Source organism: Primulina eburnea, chromosome 13 (assembly GCF_022965805.1).
Source record: "Primulina eburnea isolate SZY01 chromosome 13, ASM2296580v1, whole genome shotgun sequence".
NCBI lineage: Eukaryota > Viridiplantae > Streptophyta > Magnoliopsida > Lamiales > Gesneriaceae > Primulina > Primulina eburnea.
Genome location: NC_133113.1, coordinates 35,143,797 through 35,169,120, shown reverse-complemented (window position 1 = coordinate 35,169,120; position 25,324 = coordinate 35,143,797). Strand labels below are relative to the sequence as shown.

The following is a 25,324-nucleotide window of genomic DNA, read 5'->3' as shown; positions in this document are numbered from 1 at the left end:
CACTCATTCTTTAATTAATTTTTTTTCATGTGAACAGGATATTTCTTATCCAATGGTCTGTGCTACACCATATTAATATTTTTTACAAAATGCAACTCATTACACATTTTTAGAGTTAATAAATTGCCATAAATCTGTGACGGCAATATGTTCAGTACATTTCCTATAGTGAACAATAGTGGAATAGGAAAGAAACATCACGCTTAATTTTTCGCAAACTGATATAGATAATATATCAATCCAAATAATAAAAAATATATAGCGTGCGAACTTATCGTATATGATATTCACATTGTGTTTCGACCGAAAAATCTTTAAAATCTTACCAAGTCTAAACTTTCTTGTCAAAATATTAATCGCATTAAATAATGAATCCAATTACAATTTTATACTCCAATGTCACGTATATGATTTCTCTTGCTTTAAATTTCGAATTGTTTTGCGTGTTTGCTTTAAAGAAAAAATAAAAGCAAAAGCGAAAGTTTTATGGGGCAAAAAAAAAAAGAAAAAGAAAAAAAGTGAGTTTTTTATGTTGAGCTTGAAGATTTCACAAAAAGTCAGAACTGTGGGAAACTTAAAAGGATAACTTGGAATTAACAATGCAAAAGGCAAACTCCATATTGCGTAAAAATATTCAATTTAAACCGTGCAAGCCACATTTTTTTAATTGGCTCCATTATTGATAGCATCTGGGACAAAGAGGTGAATGATAATATCTTTGAAACATGTCAGAGTTTTCCTCTTCATAACAATTATCCCTTTGCATTTTTTTTCCCCAAAAGTATTGCCTGTTATGCCCTTTTTCTCTGCGTTCTATATTTTATTATATGAATATGTAATCCGTTTACTTTCCAATTCTGCGACGATTTTTTTTTTTTTTGGGTTCTGCGACCAGGGGCGGAGCCAGGAATTTGGTGCTACCCGGGCTAGAATTTTAAACTCTAACATCCTTTAATATTATAAATTGATCTACCCGGACTAATATCAAATTTATCCAAAATTATACAAAAATTTACATATACATATTTTAAAAAAAATTTGGACCACCCGGGCTAAAGCCCGGGTACAAGCAAGTGTACCTCCGCCCCTGTCTGCGACGATCTTTTGAAACTCAAGAAATGGCATTTATTGTTTGGTCACTGGTAATTTTGTCAATGTCTTATCAAGAAGACGCTATTTGTTCGTGAGATTAGATGAAATTATTTGCGTTTATATATGTACACATACACATACACACGCGATGGAGATTAGTTAAATGCGCTCAAATTACCATCAGTGTGTATTATTTATATGTAATTTTATGTATGTAATAATTGTGTGTGTGCATAAAACCAGGCGTCCAACTCCTATTCTTCCACCTAAGCCCATCTTTTCTTCTTTTTCTCTAACGCCCATCTTTTCTCTTTTTCTCTGTAAGAATCCCTCCCTCTCCTTCTACCCCTAGGGCTCTCTCAGATATTTATGTAATGTTTTGTGATATCTTCGACTTATGAAGATTGCATTTTTTTCTTGTTTGGTAATTTGCGGGTCTTCAGAATCTAAGCTTGTGCATGCAAGAATATGCGAGTTCAGAAGAATATGTCATCTGGGTTTGACCAGAAATGCTGTTTTTCTGCTTCTTTTGATTGATTTTAGTAATTTGGGCATTGATCTTCATAATTCTTTTATTATTGATCGTAATCTTTGTTATTCTGTGTTCAGACGTTTACTTGCACGATAGAAATGGTTTGTGCATATAAGGCTGCAAAAGTATAAATGAGTGATTATGTTGATGATCAGTGCATCTTCACTTTACTGGGGTTGTAATTAAAATTTTCACAGCTTTGGGATGTTTATGATCATAATGATGTGCAACTGTAGTAGTTGATTTAATATCACTGACAATTCTTGATTGCTATCAGATAATGTGGGGCCAAAAATTTTAATTTCCTCCGTATGGTCAAATTAGTTGAGAATTCTCTCTTTTTTGTGTTTCATTTGAACTGGAAGTGTTCCCTTTCTTTTTTCTCTGTTTTGTGATTGTAGAATTGCATTTTACAATCCTTGTGAGAAAGCATGGCTTTTTCTGTGGATAACAAGAATGGTAGAGAGTTAAGAATTCATGAAAATGCCGTTGAGCTGAGCAACAATTTGGCAGAGTATATTGCAGAATTATCCGAGGCTTCTATAAAAGAGAGGGGAGTCTTTGCCATTGCTTTATCTGGTGGTTCGCTTATTACCTTGATGGGGTATTTACGTGCTTTTCCGTCGCTTGTAACTTAATTACTTCATTTCGATAGACTATAAAAGTTATTGTCAGCCCACTTTTTGTAAAGCGTTTCTAACTGTTATTAGGGCCATGAGATCACAAGTTGCAAATTTCTCTTATATTTCATAAATATTGTTTTTGAGTGCCTACCAATGTACACATGTTCTTCCTGGTTATTAATTTTGGGTACATATTTTCCTGTCTTCGAGTTGAATTTTTGTGTGCGGAATATTTCTTGAGCTAAAAAGCTTATAGAAGAAGTTGTTTCTGGCACAATTAGTTGAAATTCGACTTCTTTTTGTTAGCAGAAAACTGTGTGAAGCCCCTTACAACAAGACTGTTGATTGGGGAAAGTGGTATATTTTCTGGGCTGATGAGCGCGTGGTTGCCAAAAGCCATGTTGATAGCAATTATAAGCTTGCTAAGGATAGTCTTTTTTCCAAGGTATCATTCCTTGTGTTGTCTATCCACTTAGATTGGATGATGCATGATCTTTAGTTTCGCTTATGCAGATATCAATTATCATTACCGTTTCTATTTTAATATCAAGCATTTTGGCATTTTTGTACTTTAAAAGTTATTTGAATCATTTAGTGAATGGTTTTAACTCCTGCATATCACCACAATTAATAATTAATCTTTGATTTAATACATGATAGTAATAACATACAGCCAAGTAGAAAACACACCATTATCGCCAAGACAAATTATCATGTCATCAAAAATGGCATTTTTTCTTCAATTGGCATCTCTGGATAAAGATGCACTCATGCACCTGCTTACGGACAGAATTTCATTGCTTTGGACGCATAAAAATTAGTTTGGAATTGTATAACAAGTTAATTACGTATATGTCCTGAAGAAAATATTGCTTGGAAATAACCATATGCAAGTAAGCAACACATAAGGCTTTTTATTCTATAATAACCACGTAAAGGAAGATTCCCATGATTCAAAAGTCATATATGTCGATAATTTATGGTTTATTTTGATATCAACCTTGTGGAATGAATTTGAACTTTTTAGGCAGTTCTGGTTGTTTTTCCATCCTTGCTAAAGAGTGAGCTTAATTCTTTGGTATGAAATGATGTGAGGCAAGGCTGGTGTAAGGGTAGATCCAATGAGATACCATTAGTTTTAAAGGTTAACATTTTTTGTCTTTTTTATCACAAAATACATGGAATTCCTTGAAATAGTCTTATATGCGCCCTTTACTAAGAGACAAATATTGTGTGCTCACACAAGACTATGGTTAATATTTATAGGACTTGACGCCTTGTAATTTTTATATATGCTTGTGAAGTATGGGAATGATTATGATACAAAATGCGTGGATGTGTAGTCTCTGTGTGGAAACCTGAGTAATGTTGTACAACAGAACCTAATAGCCTCTGGAGTTTGGACAAGCCAAAATGAGGATATGCCTCATGGGAGAGAGCTCCAACTCCGTCTTTATGCAAGTCACTTCATATATGATTTTTAGTTTCACTTAGTTTTTGATAATGGCATAGGCTTTAATCAAATATGCAGCATAAGATGGTTGCCTTTTCAGTTTTACCAAATGCAGCATCTTGAACTTCTTTAAAAACTTCCCAAGTTCTACTTGTTGAACTTACACTTCCTTACCATGTCAGGTACCTATTATCCACAGCCACATGCATTCCATCAACGACTCTGTGACAGCAGAACAAGCGGCGGAGGACTATGAATTTGTCATCAGACAGCTCGTTAGGACACGTGTGATCAATGTTTCTGAAGTTTTTGACTGTCCAAAATTCGACCTTGTCCTCCTGGGAATGGGACTTGATGGCGACATTGCATCATTATTTCCTAATCACGCTGCGCTACAAGAGAGAGAATTATGGGTGACTTTTATCACAGACTCCCCAAAGCCTCCACCTGAGAGAATCACTTTTACCTTGCCTGTGATAAATTCTGCCTCAAATGTTGCTGTGGTTGTTACAGGAGTGGGCAAAGCCGAAGCTGCACACTTGGCCATCGATAACATTGGCCCAGAATCTCCTGCAAGGATGGTTTCGCCAATCAACGGGAAGTTGGTGTGGTTTCTCGATATAGAAGCTGCTTCGAAACTCGAGGGTATAAAATTTTGAGAGTGGAGTTGAGTTTTTTTCTTCCTGCAAAGGCGAAAATGTACGTAGAATATGGATCTGAAAACTGTCAATATTCAACATCAACAAGGGTTTTCATTTTCTTTTGCCTCGTAGTTTCCCCTTTTTCTCGATGTCAAGATGGAAAAAAATTTAAGAGGATTTTTGTTCATCATTACAATTGCTCTTGGAACTAATTACTTTGTCCTCGCAGTTTCTCTTGTACCATTTGGAGAAACTGAAATAATTAAGGAATTCTTGTTAGTTGTTTTTACCCTTTCTTTTCATCACAAACTTTAGCCCTTAAAAGAATAAAAAACTTGAGATCAATCCACAGCATTACAGAAATAAATTTCAACCATTTCCGCCCACATCTTAACATTCCAAGTCCAACTCTATATTTTAATTTTGTCCTTAATGGCAATGACATGCAAGAATTCGAGCATCACCATCATCAAGTTGCAGGAATGGGCACTATGGTTCTGTATTCCCTTTCTGTTATAGATTTTATGCCATTCATATCCGGCTCCACATCTTCCATGCCTTCTTTCGGGGGAAAGCCACGTGATCTACCCTGCAGCCATTGGTCTATTACACCACAGCTAATGGCGTATCTGATTGTACGCTCCAAATACCCTTTATCACATATCAGATGTGGCTGAACTGTAAGCATCCTCAAGATACCTAATCCAGTATCAAATGAAGTTAGGACATACAGATTGAGATTTGAGAAACGTGAATTTTGAAGATCAAATTTCAGAAACAAAAGCATTTTTAGATCAACTCTGGGGACCTTTTGTGTTAGAAGTCTTTGTGGATGAGCCATCGATAATCACATGAAAATAGAATTCTATAACAAATGGAAAATATACAAGTACGGAGATGATAAATGTGCACCAGATTTCCCAGCGAATGCTTGAAAAATATTAGTATCCAAAAAGGATTAAATTGAAAAAGATAAATCTTTGTCAGAAACCAATAAATTCATCAGAGTTCGCTGTAAGTACCAAATTTGAAGCACGCAAAAACTAACAATGATGTCCACAAAGTGGTACTTGTCAAATGTCCCGCAAAGGATCTGATGACTCAAATGGTTAAAGGGGCCTTATCGAACCTTACCTGCAGCAATACCATCTCCTGATGCAGACATGTCAGCTGTAAAAGGAGTAAGAGGTGCATCCTCCATTCCACGAACTTCACCATTGTTCTCCTTAGTGTAGTAATGAATCTTTGAAGTTCCATTTGTCACAAATAAGACCTTCAGATTTTCATGCCAGAGCTGATTAACCACTTCAGGTGGATAGTGAGTAAATTTAGATCTATCATTATCTTTTGTGTCGAATTTCTCTGTTGGTGTTATTCCACAAAGAAATTCTAATTCTTGCTTCGTGACCTCAATAACATTGGCAAGATTCCAAGCCTTCTGTATGAATATTTTAGTTTCTTCACTAGAATGCCAAAGTGGCAATGGAAGGTTGAGATCGTAAAAGATAACACTTCCCAGCTTTTTTGAGATCTTAATAGCTTGAAATGCCGTTGATCTCATGTTTCTATTGAGGAGACTAAATGTATTGAAGTAAAACATTTTTGCCTGGAAAACTATTGCTCGTCAACAAATGCAAAAAGTATAATATCCAAAAAAGAAAGAGAGAAAGAGCACACAACACAAGACAGGATCAACATTCCGCAATGAACCACATTTACAAAACAGTCAAGAGGGCTAAAACACCATCAATATCTCTTAGTTTAGATACTAATAATAATAATAATAATAATAAGTATGGTGATAAAAATTTCCTAAAACTAAATCAAGGCAAAATCATACCAAAGATGAGTCACATTTTTATTTCTAATGTGCAACATCATGCATCAGTCATAAAAACAAAATAAAGAACATACGAAATGGATAATATAAGTAAATTTGAAAACATTAAACATTTTGAATTTTGACATTTGTCAAAAAAATTATTCAAATGCATGACCACTCGGATGAATCAGTTGATCATTATGCAAAAATTTCCATTTACAGCTAAGATAACTGACCTCTTTCAATACATCAATATTGATCTCAGATTTTGTCAAACAATCCTCCGCACATGGTTTCGTACTAATCATTCTCAATCCACCCCTCTTACCGATTTTCATTTGTGATATAGCTGTTGATCTTTTACCATCAATGCGTACCGATCTGGTCTGGACCTTGTTGATATTCATAAAATACAGCAACGATTGACCATAGGCATCATCACCGAGTTTACCCATGAAAGCAACTTTTCCTCCCAAACTCGCAAGCGCCACCGCAACATTACTTGTACATCCTCCCGAAGCACGAACAAATTTCTCTGGCGCCCACATGGCATCCTTTCTTCGCTCATGTATTTCATAGTCTATGAGCCGGTTGGCTCGTCTTCCTGATGGCACAAAAGCATGTTGTGCTGCACCAAAGCAGCAAACAAGGGGTGGCCAGCCATATGTATAGCTAATATCCTCTCCATCGTCTAAGTTAACATCAAGTTCCTCTTCACTGTCATCCAAAGTCACATCAAATATACTTGCCTCGCTATCACTAAATTCTGTCTCCTTGATTTGGCTCTCTTCCAGATGAGCACTTTTCTTAGTTCTCCTCCTCCTCGTAACCTTTTCAGTTGTTTCTTCCTCGGGGATCCCAGACGCCAAAGGAGCTGCAGATAACAAAGTAGACAAGTTTCGTTTCAACTTTCAAACCACTACAAGTAAAAGAGAATAGAATGAATGACTTCAAATTACATAACATTTTCTATGATTTAATACAAAGACTGCACCTTTTTTCCGAGTTCTAGTTCGGGTTTTTTTTGAGTTCTCATTTAAGCCTGACGTAGCTACAATCTCCCCGTCGCTCACACTACCATTAGCAACTGAACTTTCATTTGGACTGTCAGTTGCTGCTTTTCCCATGGTTCTTGGAGAGGATCGTTTAGTTGTGCGACTACTCTTTTTCTGCTTGATTCCCTCTTCTCCATTTGAGACCTCCTGACCGTACGAGTCAATTTTTTCACTCCTCGAGACTGCTCTAAGTACTTTGTCATTTACTTGATAATGCTGAAGTTGCACTAAGTTCATATAGGGAAAAACATTCCAATTTGTGTGCCATTTGTATATTCTGCATAATTAAAAGAAAATAATTATATCGATACTCCTTATTTCTTCCTTCTTGTCCCCCAAATTTACGGATCAAAGTTGTTTCCATCTCAGTCCCGAGGAAAACGAAATGTGGCGAACAAAGGCAACTGCACTACCTCGAGGGAAAAAGCCAAATTATGTATAATTTAGCTGAAAATCAGGACTTCAGACACACATTGAGAAAATTTTAGCTACAAATATGAATGCCAACTACAAATTAATCACATGAAAAGTTATCCTGATCGTATCATGCGTATGGAAACATCACGAAGATAGAGGTAACATATGGGTTTAAATCTTTCAAAAAAATCAAAGAAAATGAAGAAAGAGAACCTGGGCATAAATGAAAATTGCGTAAAGGGCGCTGAAGCCATTGATAGGATATAATATATCCAGAAACCCACAAAATTCTCTAGCTGGGGTTTAAGAGTGGAATGGAGTGCTGAAATGAACTAGATAAAGTTTCAATTTTTTCCTAAGGGTTAAATGCACATTGGCCCCTTAACTTCAAGATATTCACTTTTTATTGTTGAATCAATAATTTGTACTTTTATATAGGTTTTATGTTTATTCTTTTACTTGTCAAAAAATATCCGACACATCTGCTATTTTTAATGTTATAATATTTTAGTGGATTAGTTATATTAAATTGATTTTAATAGTAAAATATATTGGAAATGTTAGTTGAGCAAATATAAATATATAATATACTAAAAAAACGTTGAATTAATGACAGAATTTATACAACTGTTTAGCGACGGTTTATTCAAATTTTATAGTTAATTTTTAACGATTGTTTTAAACTCCTGCTGGTTGAATTTTTTTCTTTGTAGTGATATGTCATATTACTAAGTAATGTATGTAAAGGTTTTATTAATATCTTATTATCTAATGTAATATACTTTTTGAATTAAGTTAAAATTAAAATGTACTAAATGTCGAATTTGCATATTTATTGACAAAAAATGTTCATACTTCCGTAGCCATTATTCCCATGCCTCTACATCCAGTTAGTTTTCTACTGAAAGATTCAGGTGTAACTTGTAATGATAAATAAACAAATAAATACCCGAAAAAGATATCGTAAATGTGTAAAATCTTATTTATTATACGTTGGTAAAACTGATTATCATTCAGTACTGGTTTGAACACGTTTCTTAGATTTTACGTAAAGTCCAAGAAAGAGTATCATGTGCTAAGTACATGTCTGATTCTAGAGCTATTTATGTTGTTTTGAATCAATTACTGTATGGAACTATCCCTTAAAAAAATTCCTTCAATAAGGGAGTATTAATCTCCTCGTTGGTTGTACCAAAGAATTACGGTGTGATTAACCGCGTCGATGAATGTTGTCAAAAAATCTTCAAGATTGCAAATAAACCAGCAATTGACATCCACTAGCTATGGCCAAAGCACCTGAATTTGTTTCATCAGTTGCAATACATGACACCGGAGCACCTGAGAAGTTATAACCGTAAACAGATATTAATGATTGGGGAAATCGAACAATAGGATACTATAGTTCTCTCACATCCACGAAGATTTTAAGTTCAACTATTTTAACTACTGTTTGAGAATTGAATATTAATCTATGCAAACTAATTTTTTAACGAACTCTTTAACTTGTTCACATTCACATCCCGCATGGATGAGGTCCACCAATTACAACATGGGCATCATCATACTAGTTGAGTTCAAGAGCGAAACAAGGATAATTACAAAGTTAAAAAAACCATCGACTCTGCAGTGCAAGCTGCTGCCTATTATTTTAACTGAATGGAAAAAAAATATCTCAATCTAAAAAGTTTTCGCCATCCCAAAAGAATCTGTCTCCCAATAATATTTATGAAGAGCATAAACAGCGATATCAGGAACCTAACAATGTAAAGGAAAGAAGAAACACCTTTAAATGAGTGCAAGGTTCCAAGTTTTGTTCCAGTAGATAATTCCCATTCATAGACCAATCCATCCCTGCTACCAATAATTCCATGACCAGAAGATGTCACAGCAGCAGCCCTGCATGGAAAATTTTCTATCAAGAGAATAAAATACAGTTCCCTTTATGTCAGAGATATCTTAGCGTCGCTCGAGATCATCGGTCCCTTGATAGATTTTCAACAATAGAGTTGCCATGCACTTGTAGCATAGAACTAAGTTTGCCTTGAAGTTTTGGAATAGAAAGCAATATATATACCCTTGACTGATAGCACTTCCAATAATCACTGTGTTGTTGATGAGTAGAGCAAGCCTCCATTCTCCAAGTAGGTTTGCATGCCCAGCACTAGACTGACAATGCTGAGAATCTCGATCGACGATTGAGATCAGAAGCCAGACGGCCACATCTTTATCCTCTGTTGAAGATACATGGTTTTCGAATCTTATTGTTTCTGAAAACGACTGTTTTGTGGCATACATGACTTTATCAATTATCTCTTCTGTCGTACTCTCTGACTTTCTCTGCCACTTGAAAATACCAACAGGAACACACTTAATTATTGACGTGCCCGGGGAGGAGAACTTCGACACCATGTTGCGCTTAACAATATCCCTATAAAATATGTAGAAAATATTCCATGAAAGAATATAAAGTGAAATGCAAAACAAAACTGTAGAGTCCATATGGTTTTCTTTTGTTTATCACAATAGACAACATCCTTTTTCAAGGCAGGTGGAGCCTGTTTCTTTTAGCATCTATACGAACAAATCAACTGTAAAGGTGTGATTAAACTGGGTCAAAATTGGTAAAATAGAAATCCGTATAGCACTAAAAATAATATATAGCAAAAACCATTCCACGATGATATGTGGTTTATCTGTAGCAAAATGCAAGAAACAGCCACTCCAAAGATGACTTATTGCTGATCTGGAAATGATTCCGTCTATATCCATTTTGCCACTCAGTCCCAAAACATTGAATCCTGATGTTGTTAAGGTAAATATAACCATCCCGAAATTTCCACAAAAATATTGGGTTTTAGGCCATCCAAATCGAAATCTCTCTTACAAGTTTTTTTGGTAAAAATTTCCAAAATTTAATGTACCAGAAATTTCAAGAAAATTTCAAATTGCCCAAAATCTGCAAAATTTCAATCAAAATATTACAAAACTACATGTTCAAATTTGTAAAATGATATTAATATAGACAATGACATATAAATATAATTTATATCATTCATTTCTCATAGTAAGTTCATATACGTGAAACAAACCACTTGTTCTTTGAACAGTGAAGAGGAAAAGCAATCGAATAAGAAGGGGTCCGATCTTCCTAGATATCCATCTATATAGACAATAAGGTCCAATTTCATTCATTGAATTATCTACTGATCGAAATAGAAAATTCCTGAAGAATCTTAGGTTGGAACAAATTTCTAGTCAACCGTATACATTTCTACCTCTAATCAATATTTGCCTACTGGAATTGTGAAAGTCCAACAGTGAAAGCATATTACCTCCATGCTTCTTTTTATTTAAAATTTTGACATAATTCGATATCATTAGCTGAGTATTTCCAACATTTAACTAATAATTTGTATGCATTAGTATAAATATTTAAAAGCACTCAAGGTTCATCACATTTTCCAACTACATAACTAATAATTGTATGCATTGGTATAAATATATAAGAGTACTCCAGGTTCATCACATTTTCCATCTATATATAAAAATAAAAATTCACTGATACTCAATAACTAGCAAAATTTCCATAATTTACAGTTTACAATATATGTCAACACTCAACAGCGACGTGTACTTGCATGTATTTAAAGCTCAAAGCACGAGACAAGTTATGCTAATTAAGTAGGTTATCCCAAAACCATAAAGAAATTGCATAGCATGCCAAACAAAAATAAGAGAAGTATGCTAAATCAATCGATAACATAAACAGGTCAAACCTAAGGCACGAGAATCACTTTAAAAGGATAAGCAAAGTACCATATGGCAAATTCCCCAAAACCATTGTGGCCGACCACAAGTACAGCAGAATTTGGAATCCTCTTCAACTCCACTAGACAAGGAAACATACAGTTAAATGTGGGTAAATACCAATTTTCTCTCTGTGCGCTGCAAGTTGAAAAGCTAGGTATAAGCATTCGAGATTCACGCCAAAGAAATGAAAAAACTGTGCTGTATAACACGGCTGTGAAAAGACCTCCAGCATTTTATCGTATGATGATTACATATATAAATAAGTTATAAATGATAACTTGTCAGTTTACACATAATAGAGTGGCCAGATATAATTATAGGGAAACTCCAAATGGAAAAATTGGGTTACATCTTATTGGGAGCTTCAACAAAAATTGTAACTATTATTTGTAACAAAAGTATGGCGACACTAAAGCTAAATCAGTACTTGTCATTGACACCCAGAAATGTGCGTAGGCACAATTCAGATGTTTGCTGTAACAGTCATATATCACATAGAATTCCAAAGAAAAAAAGAATCTTTCATGGCTATCAAAAACAGTTGACACCACCCAGAATGACGAGAAGCAGAAGTGAGCCTAATAAAGTAAAATAGCAAAATTCTTTCATGCATGCAAATTTATCCCCAAAGTCGAAAACTTAAGCATTGTTCATCTACCAATAATTGTCATTCCTGCAGAAATATAAAACCTGAGATGGATGAAATCACCTCCATGTAGAGTTCATGCGCCACAGCTTAAGCTTGCCACCCTCCTCAGCAGCAAGAAGAAAACTAGGTTCACAAACTAATAAGCAGCAAACATCATGAGTTGTTTCCAATCTCGCTAATAGGGAAACATAACCACTGTTTAGTTGCACAATTTTAACTGCATTCTCCTCAACACAATCTGAAGTACAAGCCGCACACAAGCAATTCAATTTACCGTCTCTGTAACAAAGGCACAAATTAGTATAACAAGAATATTTGAAGCATATCGCATAGGTTGCCTAAGCACAAATGAATCAATTGGAAAGGTAAACTACTACCTACAGTACGGAGTTCTAATGCTGTTGAGTAAAACAAGCGCCTGCGTATCAGGGATGAACTGTAATAGAGAGCTCTCTAGTGCGACCTGCGGAACAAGTTGAGTGTCAAATATTCAACTATAAACAAGTTCTGTCGACCGGGCAACAAGTTATTAAATCATCCATCTTACATCTCCACCAAGTGGATTCCTTGAAAGTTGGAAAGCTATCGGCACATGACCAATGAAAAAAGGGCATCCCAGCTTTTTCCCTTTCTTTACGGCCTTGTAGACAAAGAGGGTGCTCTCTTTGTGCTCCAAGGAGCCACATTTAACGCATACATAAATATCATTCCCTTTTACAATCAGCTGTACCATCGAAATTGGCATGGGTTGGATATAGCACGCAAAAAACTCAAGAAGACCCGGTAATTTTTCATTCACGTCGAATTGAATATTCAACTCTTCCATTTCATTAGTTTCAACCTCACCGCAGTAACGGTCTGTGGTGGGGATCTATAATTTTCAAGAATAATATTGATCGTCAGCTCTGTGTCCACCATAATTTGCAAAACTAGGCATGAGAATGTTAAAAAAATGAACATGTCATCAACTGATCTTCAGTAGATCCAGCAGATTGAGCTAGAAATAATTGTTCAAGTGCTCCATACCTTAGGTGGATCAACATCTGACAAACTTTTGCAGATTGTACTTTCAGATTCAGGAGTGTGTTTCATTGTTGCCGCTCGAATAGCATGTAGCTTATCAGCGGTGTGGCAGACAGCACTGTCACTCCTTGGACTAGCAGTAATTTCCAATCGAGGAGCTAGTATAGCATCTGTAGTAGCCACTAACATAACATCGGATGTCCTAGTGGCTGTAACACGTAGAACACAAAATCCATTACCTAATTGAAAATTTTATCCATCTCTTGATAGGAGTAAAATATTACCATTTTTTGAGCACACAAAGTTATATTTTATCGATATGCATATGTGAAGTTCAAACTTCAAACTCAAATTTAGGTCCAAGAATCACACTAGACAGTAAAAAGATAAAAGAAGGGCCAACTCACGTTCGTTAATTCCATCATGACAAATAGGTACATTCGCTTCTCTATTGGCTTGCAGCTGTGACTGAGTGTCTAGAACATTTAATAACTGACTGGCTTTGGTCAAATCAGGAAGCACATCTTGACAAACAACATTATCAAAAGTATCAGGCACCATAGTTTCTGTGTTCCCAAAAGTGGAGACAGCTAAATCATTGCATATTCTGGGAACATGTGCCTTTTCCTTTTGTTTCTCCGGATTTGAATGTCTGGTTGGCTCTCTAGCTGCACGTTTAAAAAAACAATCTGGAACATTAGAATGACTTTGCAAAGATAATGACAAATGCATCATATAGATGTGAAAACAATACCCCAGTAAAATGCAAAATGATGAAGATAACAGGCGTATTTCAATCATCAAAGATAACAATTTACCAATTGCTGCATCATCAGTACAAGTATTAGACACACCATTTTTATCTTGCAATCTGAGAGGAGCTATCTCTAAAGGCTTCACACTTTTCTTTTTCTTTCTAGTGAATGTCTTGAGTAAAGGAAGAGCTCGAGGTAGTAGAACGGTCATCATTGACTTGGCTATATCTTCACCAACTGAATCAGTATCACACTTTTCTGAGCTAGAATACAATGTTGATGTGCGTATTTCTTCTTCTGGAACTGAATCGGTTATCAACACCTCGGACATAGCCACACTATTGACCATTTCTTCTTTCACATTCCAAGGAAAATGCTCATGGTTAATGGAAGAAGGTACAGAAGAGTTATCTGCAAAAAGAAGCAAGTGTGGTGCGGGTAAAACATTCAGAGATGGGGGAAGATATGAAACCGGGCATTTCTGTAGGATACATACCAGATAGGTTATGATAAGTACATAAAAATGAGACTTAACTTACCTCCAACATGATCCGAAGTGTCAGGTGCGCAAATATCAACATCCTTGACTATTGTCATGCTATGATGAACATTAGTTCCTCCATCAGTTTCTTCTGGTGTCGAGTCATTGAATTCTTGGATATCAGCAACTCTTGGTCCATCTTTCTGTCATTAACATTGTGAAGATAAATTATTCCCTCACTAGATTTGTCACAACTCGGACCCCAAGCACGGCATTGACAATGCATTCAAAAGTTCAAAAATAAACTTTCAAAACATCAAGTCTCAAAAGTAGAAAAAAAATGAAATAAACAAGACAAATTTATTAGTCAAAACACATGGATTTCTTATTACATCAGAAACAAAATACAACAAAACTTGTCTCTATTGGTTAACCGGATACAGCGGTTGCAAAGTAAACAACTAATTAACAGAAGCAAAAATAATGAAACTGAAGTAAAATGGGCGACTGGAGCAGCCAGGGGCGCCTGTTGCAGCAGGGTAATAACATAGGCGCAACACTACAAGAGCGCTTAAAGCGCGTGCGTCTGCCTAGGCATGCTCTTTAAAAAAGTAGGCTGATATTTTGTGGTTAAATAAAAATTAACTCAAGTCCAACCAATTTTGAAGTCCGATTAGCAAAGCACATGACTATTTAATGATAAAAAACCCTATTGTCATTCATTTATGCAAGACTTTTTTTATCAGAAAGTTCAGAATTACTCTATGCAAACTTTTGTTGTAATATTCCCCTTATTGTCACTCATTTTATTGAATATGATTATCTACCATGTTTCAGCTCCTTACAGTATAAACATGATAAATCAAACGGTGTATTTTAGATTAATAAAAAAACAAAAGAAAAACTAAAACAGAAAAAACAATAAGAGATATTTGAAGAAAGAGAAGCCAATATACGGATCATTGTGACATAAATATGTTTTCCATCACAAGGTAAGTCATTGTCATTCAATGATCTAATTTTTTCTACACTCACGACTTACCATTATTTTGGAAGAAAATGTTAGATAATATAATGGTTTTTGAAGATGATGATAATATAGTTGAGGAGGATGTTAAGGAATTTAATGATTTAAATATTTGAAATTTTTTTCTTAATATACCATGAATTTATGACTTACTAATGAATTTGAGATGATTAAAGTTTTTTTTGGTTATGATTTACGCTACATTATCAATTAATGAATTTTTATATATCTTGTTTGCAATTTTTGTGAAAAATATTTAATTTATATAATATTATAGTATAAATCACTTTATACATATTGAATTTTAAAATTTATAACAAATGCAATTTAAATCGATAAAACGCGCGCTTCGCCTACGGTTTACGCCTCAGGCTCCAGGGTTCCCTAGTGTGCCCTAAATAACTATGGAATCACTAGCAACTGTGGGACCAAGTTCAATCCAAGTACGAATAGTATAATATAAACATTATAAAATAAATAGCGAATTTGAGCTGGAAAACAGTAATAAGAGTACTGAAAATAGGCAAGAAAGACAAAACAAAAGAGAAATCCATCTTAGGGTTTTCTACCAAATTCACATATTTGCAGTGAATAACTAAAGTTCATGTCTCTCTAACTGATGTAAGTTGAACTATTCTTCCAAGAGAAGACATCGTAACTATAGTTTTTCAACAATATAAAGGTATGAAAATCAGAATAATATTAATGGTTTTCTACTGTATTGACATTTTAACATGCCGCAGCCGGATCAGAACAGAAGAAATTCTGAACAAATATTCCTAACATTTAATTCCAAAGTAAAACCATAAAACTTATTGGTCTTGAAATTCAACAAACATACATCATTTTGACAACAGAAGAAACTAGATATTCACTTATAAACAGTACCTAAAGTGTTCTGAAGGTGTTTGAGCACAACTAAAGATGCGAGAAATACCGTTGTCACGTTTAAGTTCTTTACAGGTACGAATCTTTTAAAGTTCTAGTTTCCCCTTGTCCTGGTTGCCTTAGTCAAAAATTGCCTCTACCAGAAATGCATCGAAGCTTATTTGCTAATTTTGCAGAGAGTGCTGGTGTTTATTCTATAAAATTATGGCCTAGCTGAGAATTTACACAGGTCAGGACTTAGGACATTAATACTCAAATGTTAGTCTTTCATCAACTCCAAATAAAGGGCAGTAAGTCAACCTCTTGAGTTTTCAAAAGGGCATGGAGAAAGTGGGACGGGGCTTTACAAGTTCTGCTTTTATATGTACTGCATCAGGACATAATGGTTTTCACATGCAGTTGCACGCATTAACACCAGGGACACCATGGAAAAGAAGATAAACATAATTAAATAACAAGGATTTACATACTCACGGGGTGATGGTTCTTGAGCACTTTATCAGTACCACACTCCAAGTTATTCCTGGAACAAATCAGCTCTCTTTTGCCTAGGGAAAGGGAATTTTCTACAGTTAGATATTCAGGCATCACCATAGAATCCAACCGTGCCACTCTTTCTGCAGTAGACGGACATGTTTCATTCTCTATCATCTTAGCTAACTTTTGTTCCCCTAATATTTCTGTACTAGTACAAAACCCAGAAATTTCATTCGTAGTTGCGCATTTGCTACCACTGCGAGTTAATTTGTCTGTTTGCCGCGAATTTGAAGCATTGGCTTCTTGTCTATACTTCTTGCATTGATTTTGCTCGACATGAGACTGGTTGACTCTTTTATCATTAACAACTTTGTCAGTCCTGCTTATCTTCCTTGTAAAATGTGATTTAACTAAATATGGGACCAAATCATGATTTTCAACTGATTCTTTGTCATTTAACTGATAAACTGCCTCACAATCTCTGCTAGAAATGCTTGACATTAACAAACCCTGCTCAGCAGTTCCACTGACATTTGCCACCAACTCCCGCAGTAGCCTCTGGACAAATGCATTTTTGAATCCAAAAAACTGCAGACAGGAAACACAAGAAAATTTTAGAAAGTTGACATCTCACATGGATGAAGCCACTTTCTTCTAAACATGATAACATGTCGTCCGGAGTTAATTGTTCATAAATAGGAGATATAGCCATAAGGCATAAGCTTTAAAAGAAGGTTCCAAATTTACCAGATGTACATGGATAGATTTAGGGGAGCACATGGCCCAAACACTTAAATGGTAAGATATATTTGACATTAAGTTTTTTGTTCTTCTTTAGCATAAACATATTACAATTTCTTCACTAGCCAAAATTGGTGTACAGATTGAGATGAACTTGAATTTCTATGATTACAATAATTGTTCAAAATATTTTTTTTGTTACAGTAGTTTCACCCCTCGACATTTGAATCCATTTCAAGGGCAGACCTAAGCAGCAACAACATTCCTACCACTTTTGTTGTGCATCACAAAATTTTGAGTTTTGTTCATATTCATAGGGCTCCGTAGGAATTCAAAATTTAAATTCTTTGGATAATGAAGTCTCGAATTGTATTATCGTTACCTTAGCATATTGTAGTAAATAGCATATTCTCATTCAACTTATACTTCGCGACATATTGATGAGAAGCATGATTGAAATATGCGTTTTTAGTTGGATAACACCTCGCGAGGCACGCTTAACTTCCAAGGCGATGAATTCTCCCCTGAACTATACACAATTTACAAGCTGAACAGGATATGACCAATATTCCTTAGTCAGTTAACTGCTCAAGCACTTAAATCTCTAATTCTAGTGGGTTTTAATTTCCCTTATAAGAAAATGATGAGAAAAATTTGAAATTTTGTGCACGTAGAATAAGATGAATCACCCATCAAAGACATTCAATTGTTAAGGATATCCAAACTACAATTAAAAGGAACACTTTACTATTTTATGTATACCTCTGCTCCATCTATCTTACAGGAAAATCTCTTCCCGTGCCCCAACTTTGTACGGTAACAGCCTTTCTGAAAGCTCTCCCAAGCAATAACAGGAGTTTCTCCGGAACATGACTTTCCATCAGTTGAACTTATCTATAAAGTGTCAACAAATGGCAAAATCATTAGTAAACCATTTTTCCAAAACAAAATGAATATAAGATTTGAAGATAAACTGGATCTCCACTAACCGTAAATGACGGGCCTTTAGGGCCTTGAAGAATTTCCATTTTGAAGGTAATCCCATTCAGATTTCGAATCGACTTGTATCCAACAGGATAAGGATAGCGGTCTTTACCCTGGAAAAGAGTGGAAGTTAGCATATGCACCTACATTGGTGAAGATTGTCTATCACCAAACATAACCCAACATAAACAGCTGCAACTTTTTGTGGCCATCAAAAACTTGACAGAAAAACTTAAGGCATTTCTATCATTGTTTCTTACAACAAACTCCAGCTCTATCACGTTTCTCACAAGTATATAAACAAATTCAGATCTTTTAGACTGCCCCTTTGAAAGTTGGTGGCATTGCAGGATGGTGTCATCTTCAGTATGAATGTGGTTTTATTCTCTCCCTCTCCTTGTCTATCTTTTCAAATCTTATGACAAGTAAAAATTCCAATTATGCCGGCATTTTGAAGATGTGAAGTGTGAGGTCTTTTATATTGCAAATAGCTCGCTAAAAAAAATATTTTCTGAAAAGCTCTTATTCTAGTTTGATTATAAAGAACAATCTAAAATGATGGTTTCGAAACTTGTATACCAATATTCCGTTTGTATTTCTAGGCTTAAAAACTGAGATTGTTGTTTCAGAATAAAGCATAAAGTTCTTTGGCCTTGTTCCTTTTCTGTTCTTTTTTGGCACTTCGGAAGTAGAAATATATGTATTGCCAGATCGTTCCATGTTTCTTACATTTTTTCCTTCCCCTTGAATGACATTTTACATTTTATTACATGTCATCTGTTTACTCAATGCACTGGTCAGCAATTCTGTATAGAGTGAGCACAACTAACAGGGTGAACACACACAGCTTTATGGGCACATTTCTGATAGACTAAACATAAATCCCATGCTTTCAAGTGAATATTTTATTTTTGAGAATTTAAACAAGCAGGTTGAACATACAACCACGCATATTATCGGACTACGGAGGTTTTTTGAAGGGAAAATGAAAGAAACACATATCTTAAACTATCCCTGCAAACCACCGCTGCTTCGAATCTAATTACTCCTCGGCCGGGGAGGCGAATCAGCGAAGCTCATAAATCATAAAAAGCCAAACAATATACGAATAAATACGCAGATTCAAGCGTTTGAAAACAAAAATAAATCAAAATGAAGTTGAGGCAAGGAATCAAACCCTAGATGAGCTCCAGTACTTCTTGTCCCAGGAACCAGTGTACATATTTCCGATTGCTATGATCTCTATATCGTCGGATTTCTCCCATACCTCGTCTTTCCCCATTGATTTCAGCTTCGAGTCCAGATCCGCGAGTGCGAGTGAGTTAGTGAGAGAGGGAAGGGAGGTGGAATGGCGGGAAGTAGAGCATGACTGTTCTTAATTTATGCGGGAATTTTCAATTTGAACCGATAGGTCGTGGGTCTGGGGGCTCACCGGTAATTAACAACTAGTGTAGATAGCAGTGTAATATAAATTACAAAAACAATTAAAAATTATTTTCTAAATTTGAATTTAATAATCTTTGTTTTTTTGTTAGCATATTAGGATAATGATATAGTGAAAGGAATTGGAGTTTTTTCAGAGATCGGTTTACTTTTCAAATGAATTATTAAATATATTAGAAATTTGGTAAGATAAATTTGTCTGAACATTTAAATTATCAAAATAATAATTATCCTAAGAGATGAAGAGATATTTAAATAGTAAATATTATTTAAGTAAGATAATTTTAAAAAAAAAATTATCGTTTTACATAAACTATTGATTCAGATGGTGTTTGTCAGCTCTCATAATTTGTTTGATAAAAAAAATTGAAAACAATGTATATACAGTTAAAATAAGTTGTTTGACAGCATATAAACTATTTAAAAAAATTAGATACCTCATTTTTTTCTAAAATATCTTATTTTAATTCTTCGAAATATCCATATATATTTTTTTAAATCTTCATTTTATCCTCATTTATTGAATCTCCACTTTATCACTTTGTTTTTTATTGAATTTAAAATAATGTTATGTTCTATCTTTTTATTATATAAAAAAAAAAGTGTTAAGCTTTTATTGAGTAAATTATTAACTATAATTTTTTAAATCAACATTTTACTTATATACATTAAAAACAATATTAAATATTTTTTTCCCAAAGAACATCAATATAAATTGAAGAACAATTTTTCAATTGTCCCTGCTGAATACATCGATCGAACCATAAAGATTGATCTTATATACCGTTTAAAATATTTAAGTTGTATTATTACCATCAACTATAACTTTTGATAAAACGACAAGGTCCTACAATTGGTATCAAAGACAATGTCATGAGTTCGTTTTTCATTTATTGTAAATAGCACAATTGTTATATGAGAGATTATTGATGTGTAATAATTATCTTTGTTTGATAGATCAATTAAAACTTAATGCTTGACTTATTGCACGATTTTAAAATATTAAGGTTAACGTTTAAGCACTGTTATCACACGTTATAACTTTTGATAGAGTAACAAACTTTATATCCTACAAGATTTATTTATATATGACTCAATTAATATTACATTAATTTAACTAAATTAATAAGGTTTTTGAATTTGGAATTTCCTTAAATAAATTAACTCAAGCAATTGATAGAGATTATGCAAGAAAACTTTCTTTCTTGAAAACTTTCTTTGACAAAATATTTCAGTAAACAAAATAATTTTTTTTTTCAAACCATGAATCATAAATTCTAAATTATAATTGAAAATTCAAAATCTCTCGTTATTTTTCTCTATAATTCTTAATTATTTTTATAATATTTTTGATATTATTCATTACTTTAAAAGTTTTTTTACATCTCTTCGGATAATTTATTATTATATGGACTTTTAAAAATAATAAATTTAATTAATATATATATATATATATATATATATATATATTAGTTTTTGAATTATGTGAATATATACACATTTTTCATATTTTTATGATGTTATGACTTAAATTTAAAAAGAAATTTTTAGTAACTTTGAAATATCAATATTTTAACATAAAGATTAGGATCTTTCCTATTAAGTTTTTTTAAAAGAATAAAATACAATTATTATTCAGACTTTTTTCGATGATGATTTATTTTGAATTTTTTTGCATCTCCAATAAAATATATATCTACATCTCTTACCTTGAAGGAGTCTTTTTCCTAATATATTATTGCTATCGTAATTTTCATGCATATTCTGCTATTTTTTATATCAGGTAATTATATCGATAATTTTAAAATTAAAATATACATCACCGTGATTTTAATCACTATATTTTTTTCATGTGTCACTAACAAATAATTCATATACTTAATTATCTTCCTAATACAAAATCTATAATATAATATAACATGTGAAAAAACCATGTAAAGCTTCAAAAAACAAGAAAAAATAAAATGGAGTTTGACCTGAAGCGTGAAAGACTCAAATAAACAAAATAAGAAGATCATATCAAAAAATACATGCAAGCATAAAATAGATTAATCAAAATCAAATCTGACGACGAAAAAACATTGAAATTAGAAATAATGATATGATTGTTGAATTTTATCAAAGAAAGAAACAAGAAAAATAAATAAAAAATATGAAAATATACCTAAAGATTTGAAAATCATACAAGAAAATGATTGGAGAAACTAAATCATGATTGTTTAAAATGATAGATAAGATGTTGAATAATATTTGTTATAAATAATTTGTGGAAAAATTATGTGTCTACATTTATTTGAAAATTTACGATCAATATTCATAGTCAATTTAAATTCGTTATTCATGTGTAACGAACTTGAGATATTGTTCTAAACTCAGGGCAATGATAGTACCAGTTGAGATACAAGTCATTGCCAATATAAAATTAACCTTGAACATATGTGATTATCATGTGTTTTGGCTCAGTGTTATAAAAAAAAAGGTATGCGAGCGGCCAACCAGCTCCTAGCACCTAGGCGGCTTTTATTTTTATCTAAATATCTTGGTATTCTTGTTCATCTACACATTTCTCCAATAATTTCAGATTAAAACTCAAAATCAATGATATATTTTTTCTCTTTAATCCAATACAAATTGATTGAATAATATGTCTAATAATTTTTTTTTAAAAATCTAAAAGCTATATATATATATATATATATATATTTTATAGGGATGTAAAGATCCAAATTAAATCAAACAGTATTAGGCTAGAGCTCGACTCGATTAAGATTGTTTGAGGCTCGAGCTCGATTCGAACTTCTATTATCAGGCTCGAGCTCGGTTTGTCTTGAAATTACTAAGCTCGAGCCCGGCTCGTTAAAAGCTCGTTTATCATGTTAATCAAGCCGAGCTCGAGCTTGATTCAATTATAGCTCGTTTACCATATTTACCAAGTCTGACTTGAGATCGGATTGTTTTTTAGCTCGTAAAGCATATAATTTAGCTTGATTCGAGTTTGTTAAAAATTAAAAATATCTATGATCTAATTTTAAGCCACACGTAAAATGTAAATTTATTCATAAATAACCAAAACGACAAAATAACAACTAAAAAAACATAAACTCGGTATATTATATTATTGAACATTCCAAAATAATACATCTAGCATCAATATATTTAACAAATATTCGTCATATACTGATATCACCATATAAATAACATTGCAATAATTTCATTCATAAAATACTTCAATTCATTCCATTGACATTAGTATTAATATTTTTATTTGTCAACTCAACAAATGAGCAAAGTTCGAGCCGACGAGCCAACAAGTCGAGTTCGAGCTCGAGCTTACGAGCCACCTAAACAAGCCGAGCTCGAGCTTGTGATCCTATTATCGAACATGTTTGTGAGCTCACGAGCCGAATATCCTTTAGCTTTAGCTAGCTTGATTTGGTTAATTTTTCGAGCTTAAAATCGATCTTGAGTTTGGTTTACTATGAATAGCTCACAAACGGTTTGTTCGCAATGAATCTAGCATCTAGAATTCATTGCAAGACAAAAAATAAAACGTCTATGTGTGAGAAGAGAGACTGATGGAGGTGTCTAATCCAAGGTTCCTAAAGTAGCTAAGGAACAGAGAAAGCATAGTTCAAATGATTATGTCCAAATCCATATAAATTATATGAGAAGCGTGGAGAGAAGGGCTGCCCCTCTGCACGAACTCACACCATCTATCAATTGTCTTCTGCAAGAATTTAACACGTTGACTGGTTAATTATGTATTATTGATATCCATGCTTCATTTTTAAATCTAATATAGAAATTAATCGATGTATAAAAGATTCTTGATTTAAAAATCTTGGTTATTTTCTTTCTGTTTAAAAAAACCAGATATCAAATATTGTATATACGGCCAAAAATATCAAATATTCTTAAATCCAAAAATTAAAATTTGGGGGAAAAGACAAAAACGGGTGGGGTGAGTGAAGAGGGGAAAAGGTTGGCTTACACCAACAAAGAAAGTTGTGAAATGGGAGTGGTGAAATTGGGCAGTTTACTATGTTTGGAAATCTAAAGAGAAGTCCCATCAACTAAATGACACTAACCCCTTTCCTATCTTAAATTTATCAGTTTGATTGCGACACATGATTTCGCTCCTGTCAATTTCCACCACCCTCCTTTTCAATTTCTTCCCCCACTCAGAAAATTAATCCTCTTTTTAAAAAAAAATGAAAACAAAAATGTGTTATTTTGTTAAGCATATATGATTGATGTATTTAATTTAACTGAACGGATGATTAGTTTTGAGAAAATCCTTGTACAGAAAACATTATGTTTCGGATTCGAAATTATAATTATGCAATATTTTATAAATACCAAGCTTCGATTTTTTTTATCTATACGACACTATAAACATAAGCTGTATGTGTGCATAGAAGATTAATCCGCCTGTCCATTTTAAATGGGTGAAGGGAAAACTAATGTTGGATATGTGCAAGCAGTGTGAGCATCCTCCATTGATGTGTTGTGTGACCAAACAATCAAAATGTATAAAGTCAATTGGCGAATGTAACTATATATACACACAATTTAAGTATTCCCAGCTTGGTTCTAAATTATATTAAAGCGAGAAATTCGGACCACTGAATAGCACGAAAAATAGAGGAGCATAGAATTTATACTGGCAGTATAATTATATATATGTACTAAAATTTTATGAGGAAGAAACAAGAATTTGATTTCTGATTTCTAACCAACATTTATCGTAGTTGTCACAAGTAGTATATGAGTATGCAACTTTAAGATTGACATCAACTAAAATGCATGTGATAAAATTAAATGATTAGTGTTTATCGAAGGGAGTAAATTTTTGAGGCGCAATGAAAATTTCCGAGCTTTGATGAGATTGGCAAGACCGTACCTTAACCACCAACCTGACATTCATGTACGAACCATAAACCTTGTTGTTTATTGGACTGAATTTCATAGGATTTCAAGAATTCTCGGCCATCATGCCGTATCCTGCCTGTTGTCTTCTTATGATCGATCATAAAATTTTATATGCTCTAGGAATAAAACTTGCATTTTGGAATGATCAAATAATTTTTTTTAATAATTATCGTTATTAGTGTTATTACTATTTTGTGAAGGATGCGTGGTTAGTATTGACCTGCCGCATAGAACTACTTATGTACGTTGTGCCTATATACATCATTAGTCTGATCATTTTTTGTGTTCTAATTATGGAATTTGCATGAACCAACATAAAAGTCATGACAAAATTTGCGGTTAATATATGGGATCGAACGAGAATGTGACAAATTAACTCATTAAAAGTGATCGTAACACTAATAAGAATGGTTTTATTCGAAACCATCATTATAATAACTGCAGCAATATTAGGAAAACTAGCCAAAACAAAGAAAGGA

At 33.6% G+C, this 25,324-nt stretch overlaps 3 protein-coding genes across 14 annotated transcripts; 1 reads left to right on the top strand and 2 right to left on the bottom strand.

Moving 5' to 3' along the window:
• Positions 1 to 562: 562 nt before the first annotated feature.
• Positions 563 to 4,463, top strand: LOC140810773 (probable 6-phosphogluconolactonase 2). 7 transcript variants are annotated; one of them, XM_073168661.1, is made up of 5 exons: positions 734 to 892; positions 1,099 to 1,142; positions 2,026 to 2,228; positions 2,554 to 2,692; positions 3,883 to 4,463. In XM_073168661.1, exons 3-5 carry the CDS (start codon positions 2,056 to 2,058, stop codon positions 4,357 to 4,359), a joined length of 789 nt encoding a protein of 262 aa, XP_073024762.1. In that variant the 5' UTR covers positions 734 to 892; positions 1,099 to 1,142; positions 2,026 to 2,055; the 3' UTR covers positions 4,360 to 4,463. The 7 variants fall into 7 exon arrangements, with proteins under 7 accessions (XP_073024763.1, XP_073024764.1, XP_073024762.1 ...); XM_073168662.1 differs by lacking the exons at positions 734 to 892; positions 1,099 to 1,142 and adding an exon at positions 563 to 702; XM_073168663.1 differs by lacking the exons at positions 734 to 892; positions 1,099 to 1,142 and adding an exon at positions 597 to 727.
• Positions 4,464 to 4,659: 196 nt separating this feature from the next.
• LOC140810772 (fructokinase-like 2, chloroplastic) lies at positions 4,660 to 7,989 on the bottom strand. Of its 2 annotated transcripts, none has more exons than XM_073168657.1 (5): positions 7,849 to 7,989; positions 7,158 to 7,495; positions 6,400 to 7,037; positions 5,476 to 5,947; positions 4,660 to 5,040 (listed from the first exon to the last, which is right to left on the bottom strand). In XM_073168657.1, the coding sequence occupies exons 1-5, from the start codon at positions 7,887 to 7,889 to the stop codon at positions 4,811 to 4,813; spliced, it is 1,719 nt and encodes a 572-aa protein (XP_073024758.1). In that variant the 5' UTR covers positions 7,890 to 7,989; the 3' UTR covers positions 4,660 to 4,810. The 2 variants fall into 2 exon arrangements, with proteins under 2 accessions (XP_073024758.1, XP_073024759.1); XM_073168658.1 differs by having other exon boundaries at positions 5,476 to 5,614.
• Positions 7,990 to 8,671: 682 nt separating this feature from the next.
• Positions 8,672 to 19,857, bottom strand: LOC140809773 (uncharacterized). 5 transcript variants are annotated; one of them, XM_073167492.1, is made up of 15 exons: positions 19,648 to 19,855; positions 18,476 to 18,583; positions 18,249 to 18,380; positions 16,743 to 17,333; positions 14,412 to 14,556; positions 13,972 to 14,283; positions 13,525 to 13,785; positions 13,121 to 13,326; positions 12,642 to 12,965; positions 12,472 to 12,557; positions 12,155 to 12,373; positions 11,452 to 11,580; positions 9,710 to 10,063; positions 9,419 to 9,531; positions 8,672 to 8,973 (listed from the first exon to the last, which is right to left on the bottom strand). In XM_073167492.1, the coding sequence occupies exons 1-15, from the start codon at positions 19,750 to 19,752 to the stop codon at positions 8,879 to 8,881; spliced, it is 3,180 nt and encodes a 1,059-aa protein (XP_073023593.1). In that variant the 5' UTR covers positions 19,753 to 19,855; the 3' UTR covers positions 8,672 to 8,878. The 5 variants fall into 5 exon arrangements, with proteins under 5 accessions (XP_073023593.1, XP_073023592.1, XP_073023591.1 ...); XM_073167491.1 differs by having other exon boundaries at positions 13,936 to 14,283; positions 14,412 to 14,552; positions 16,739 to 17,333; positions 19,648 to 19,854; XM_073167490.1 differs by having other exon boundaries at positions 13,936 to 14,283; positions 19,648 to 19,854.
• Between the last annotated feature and the right edge of the window lie 5,467 nt (positions 19,858 to 25,324).

Excerpts from the sequence above, each read along its gene's own strand:
- LOC140810772 (XM_073168657.1), bottom strand. The coding sequence starts at position 7,889 with ATGGCTTCAGCGCCCTTTACGCAATTTTCATTTATGCCCAG. Across the intron at positions 7,496-7,848 it reads CAATTTTCATTTATGCCCAG|AATATACAAATGGCACACAA; the intron begins GTTCTCTTTCTT and ends TTAATTATGCAG. Across the intron at positions 5,948-6,399 it reads ATATTGATGTATTGAAAGAG|GCAAAAATGTTTTACTTCAA; the intron begins GTCAGTTATCTT and ends ATAGTTTTCCAG.
- LOC140809773 (XM_073167491.1), bottom strand. The coding sequence starts at position 19,752 with ATGGGGAAAGACGAGGTATGGGAGAAATCCGACGATATAGAGATCATA. Across the intron at positions 18,381-18,475 it reads CTAAAGGCCCGTCATTTACG|ATAAGTTCAACTGATGGAAA; the intron begins GTTAGTGGAGAT and ends GACACTTTATAG. Across the intron at positions 10,064-11,451 it reads TTTGGGGAATTTGCCATATG|GGATATTGTTAAGCGCAACA; the intron begins GTACTTTGCTTA and ends CATATTTTATAG.
- LOC140810773 (XM_073168662.1), top strand. The coding sequence starts at position 2,056 with ATGGCTTTTTCTGTGGATAACAAGAATGGTAGAGAGTTAAGAATTCAT. Across the intron at positions 2,229-2,553 it reads TCGCTTATTACCTTGATGGG|CAGAAAACTGTGTGAAGCCC; the intron begins GTATTTACGTGC and ends TCTTTTTGTTAG. Across the intron at positions 2,693-3,882 it reads AGGATAGTCTTTTTTCCAAG|GTACCTATTATCCACAGCCA; the intron begins GTATCATTCCTT and ends TTACCATGTCAG.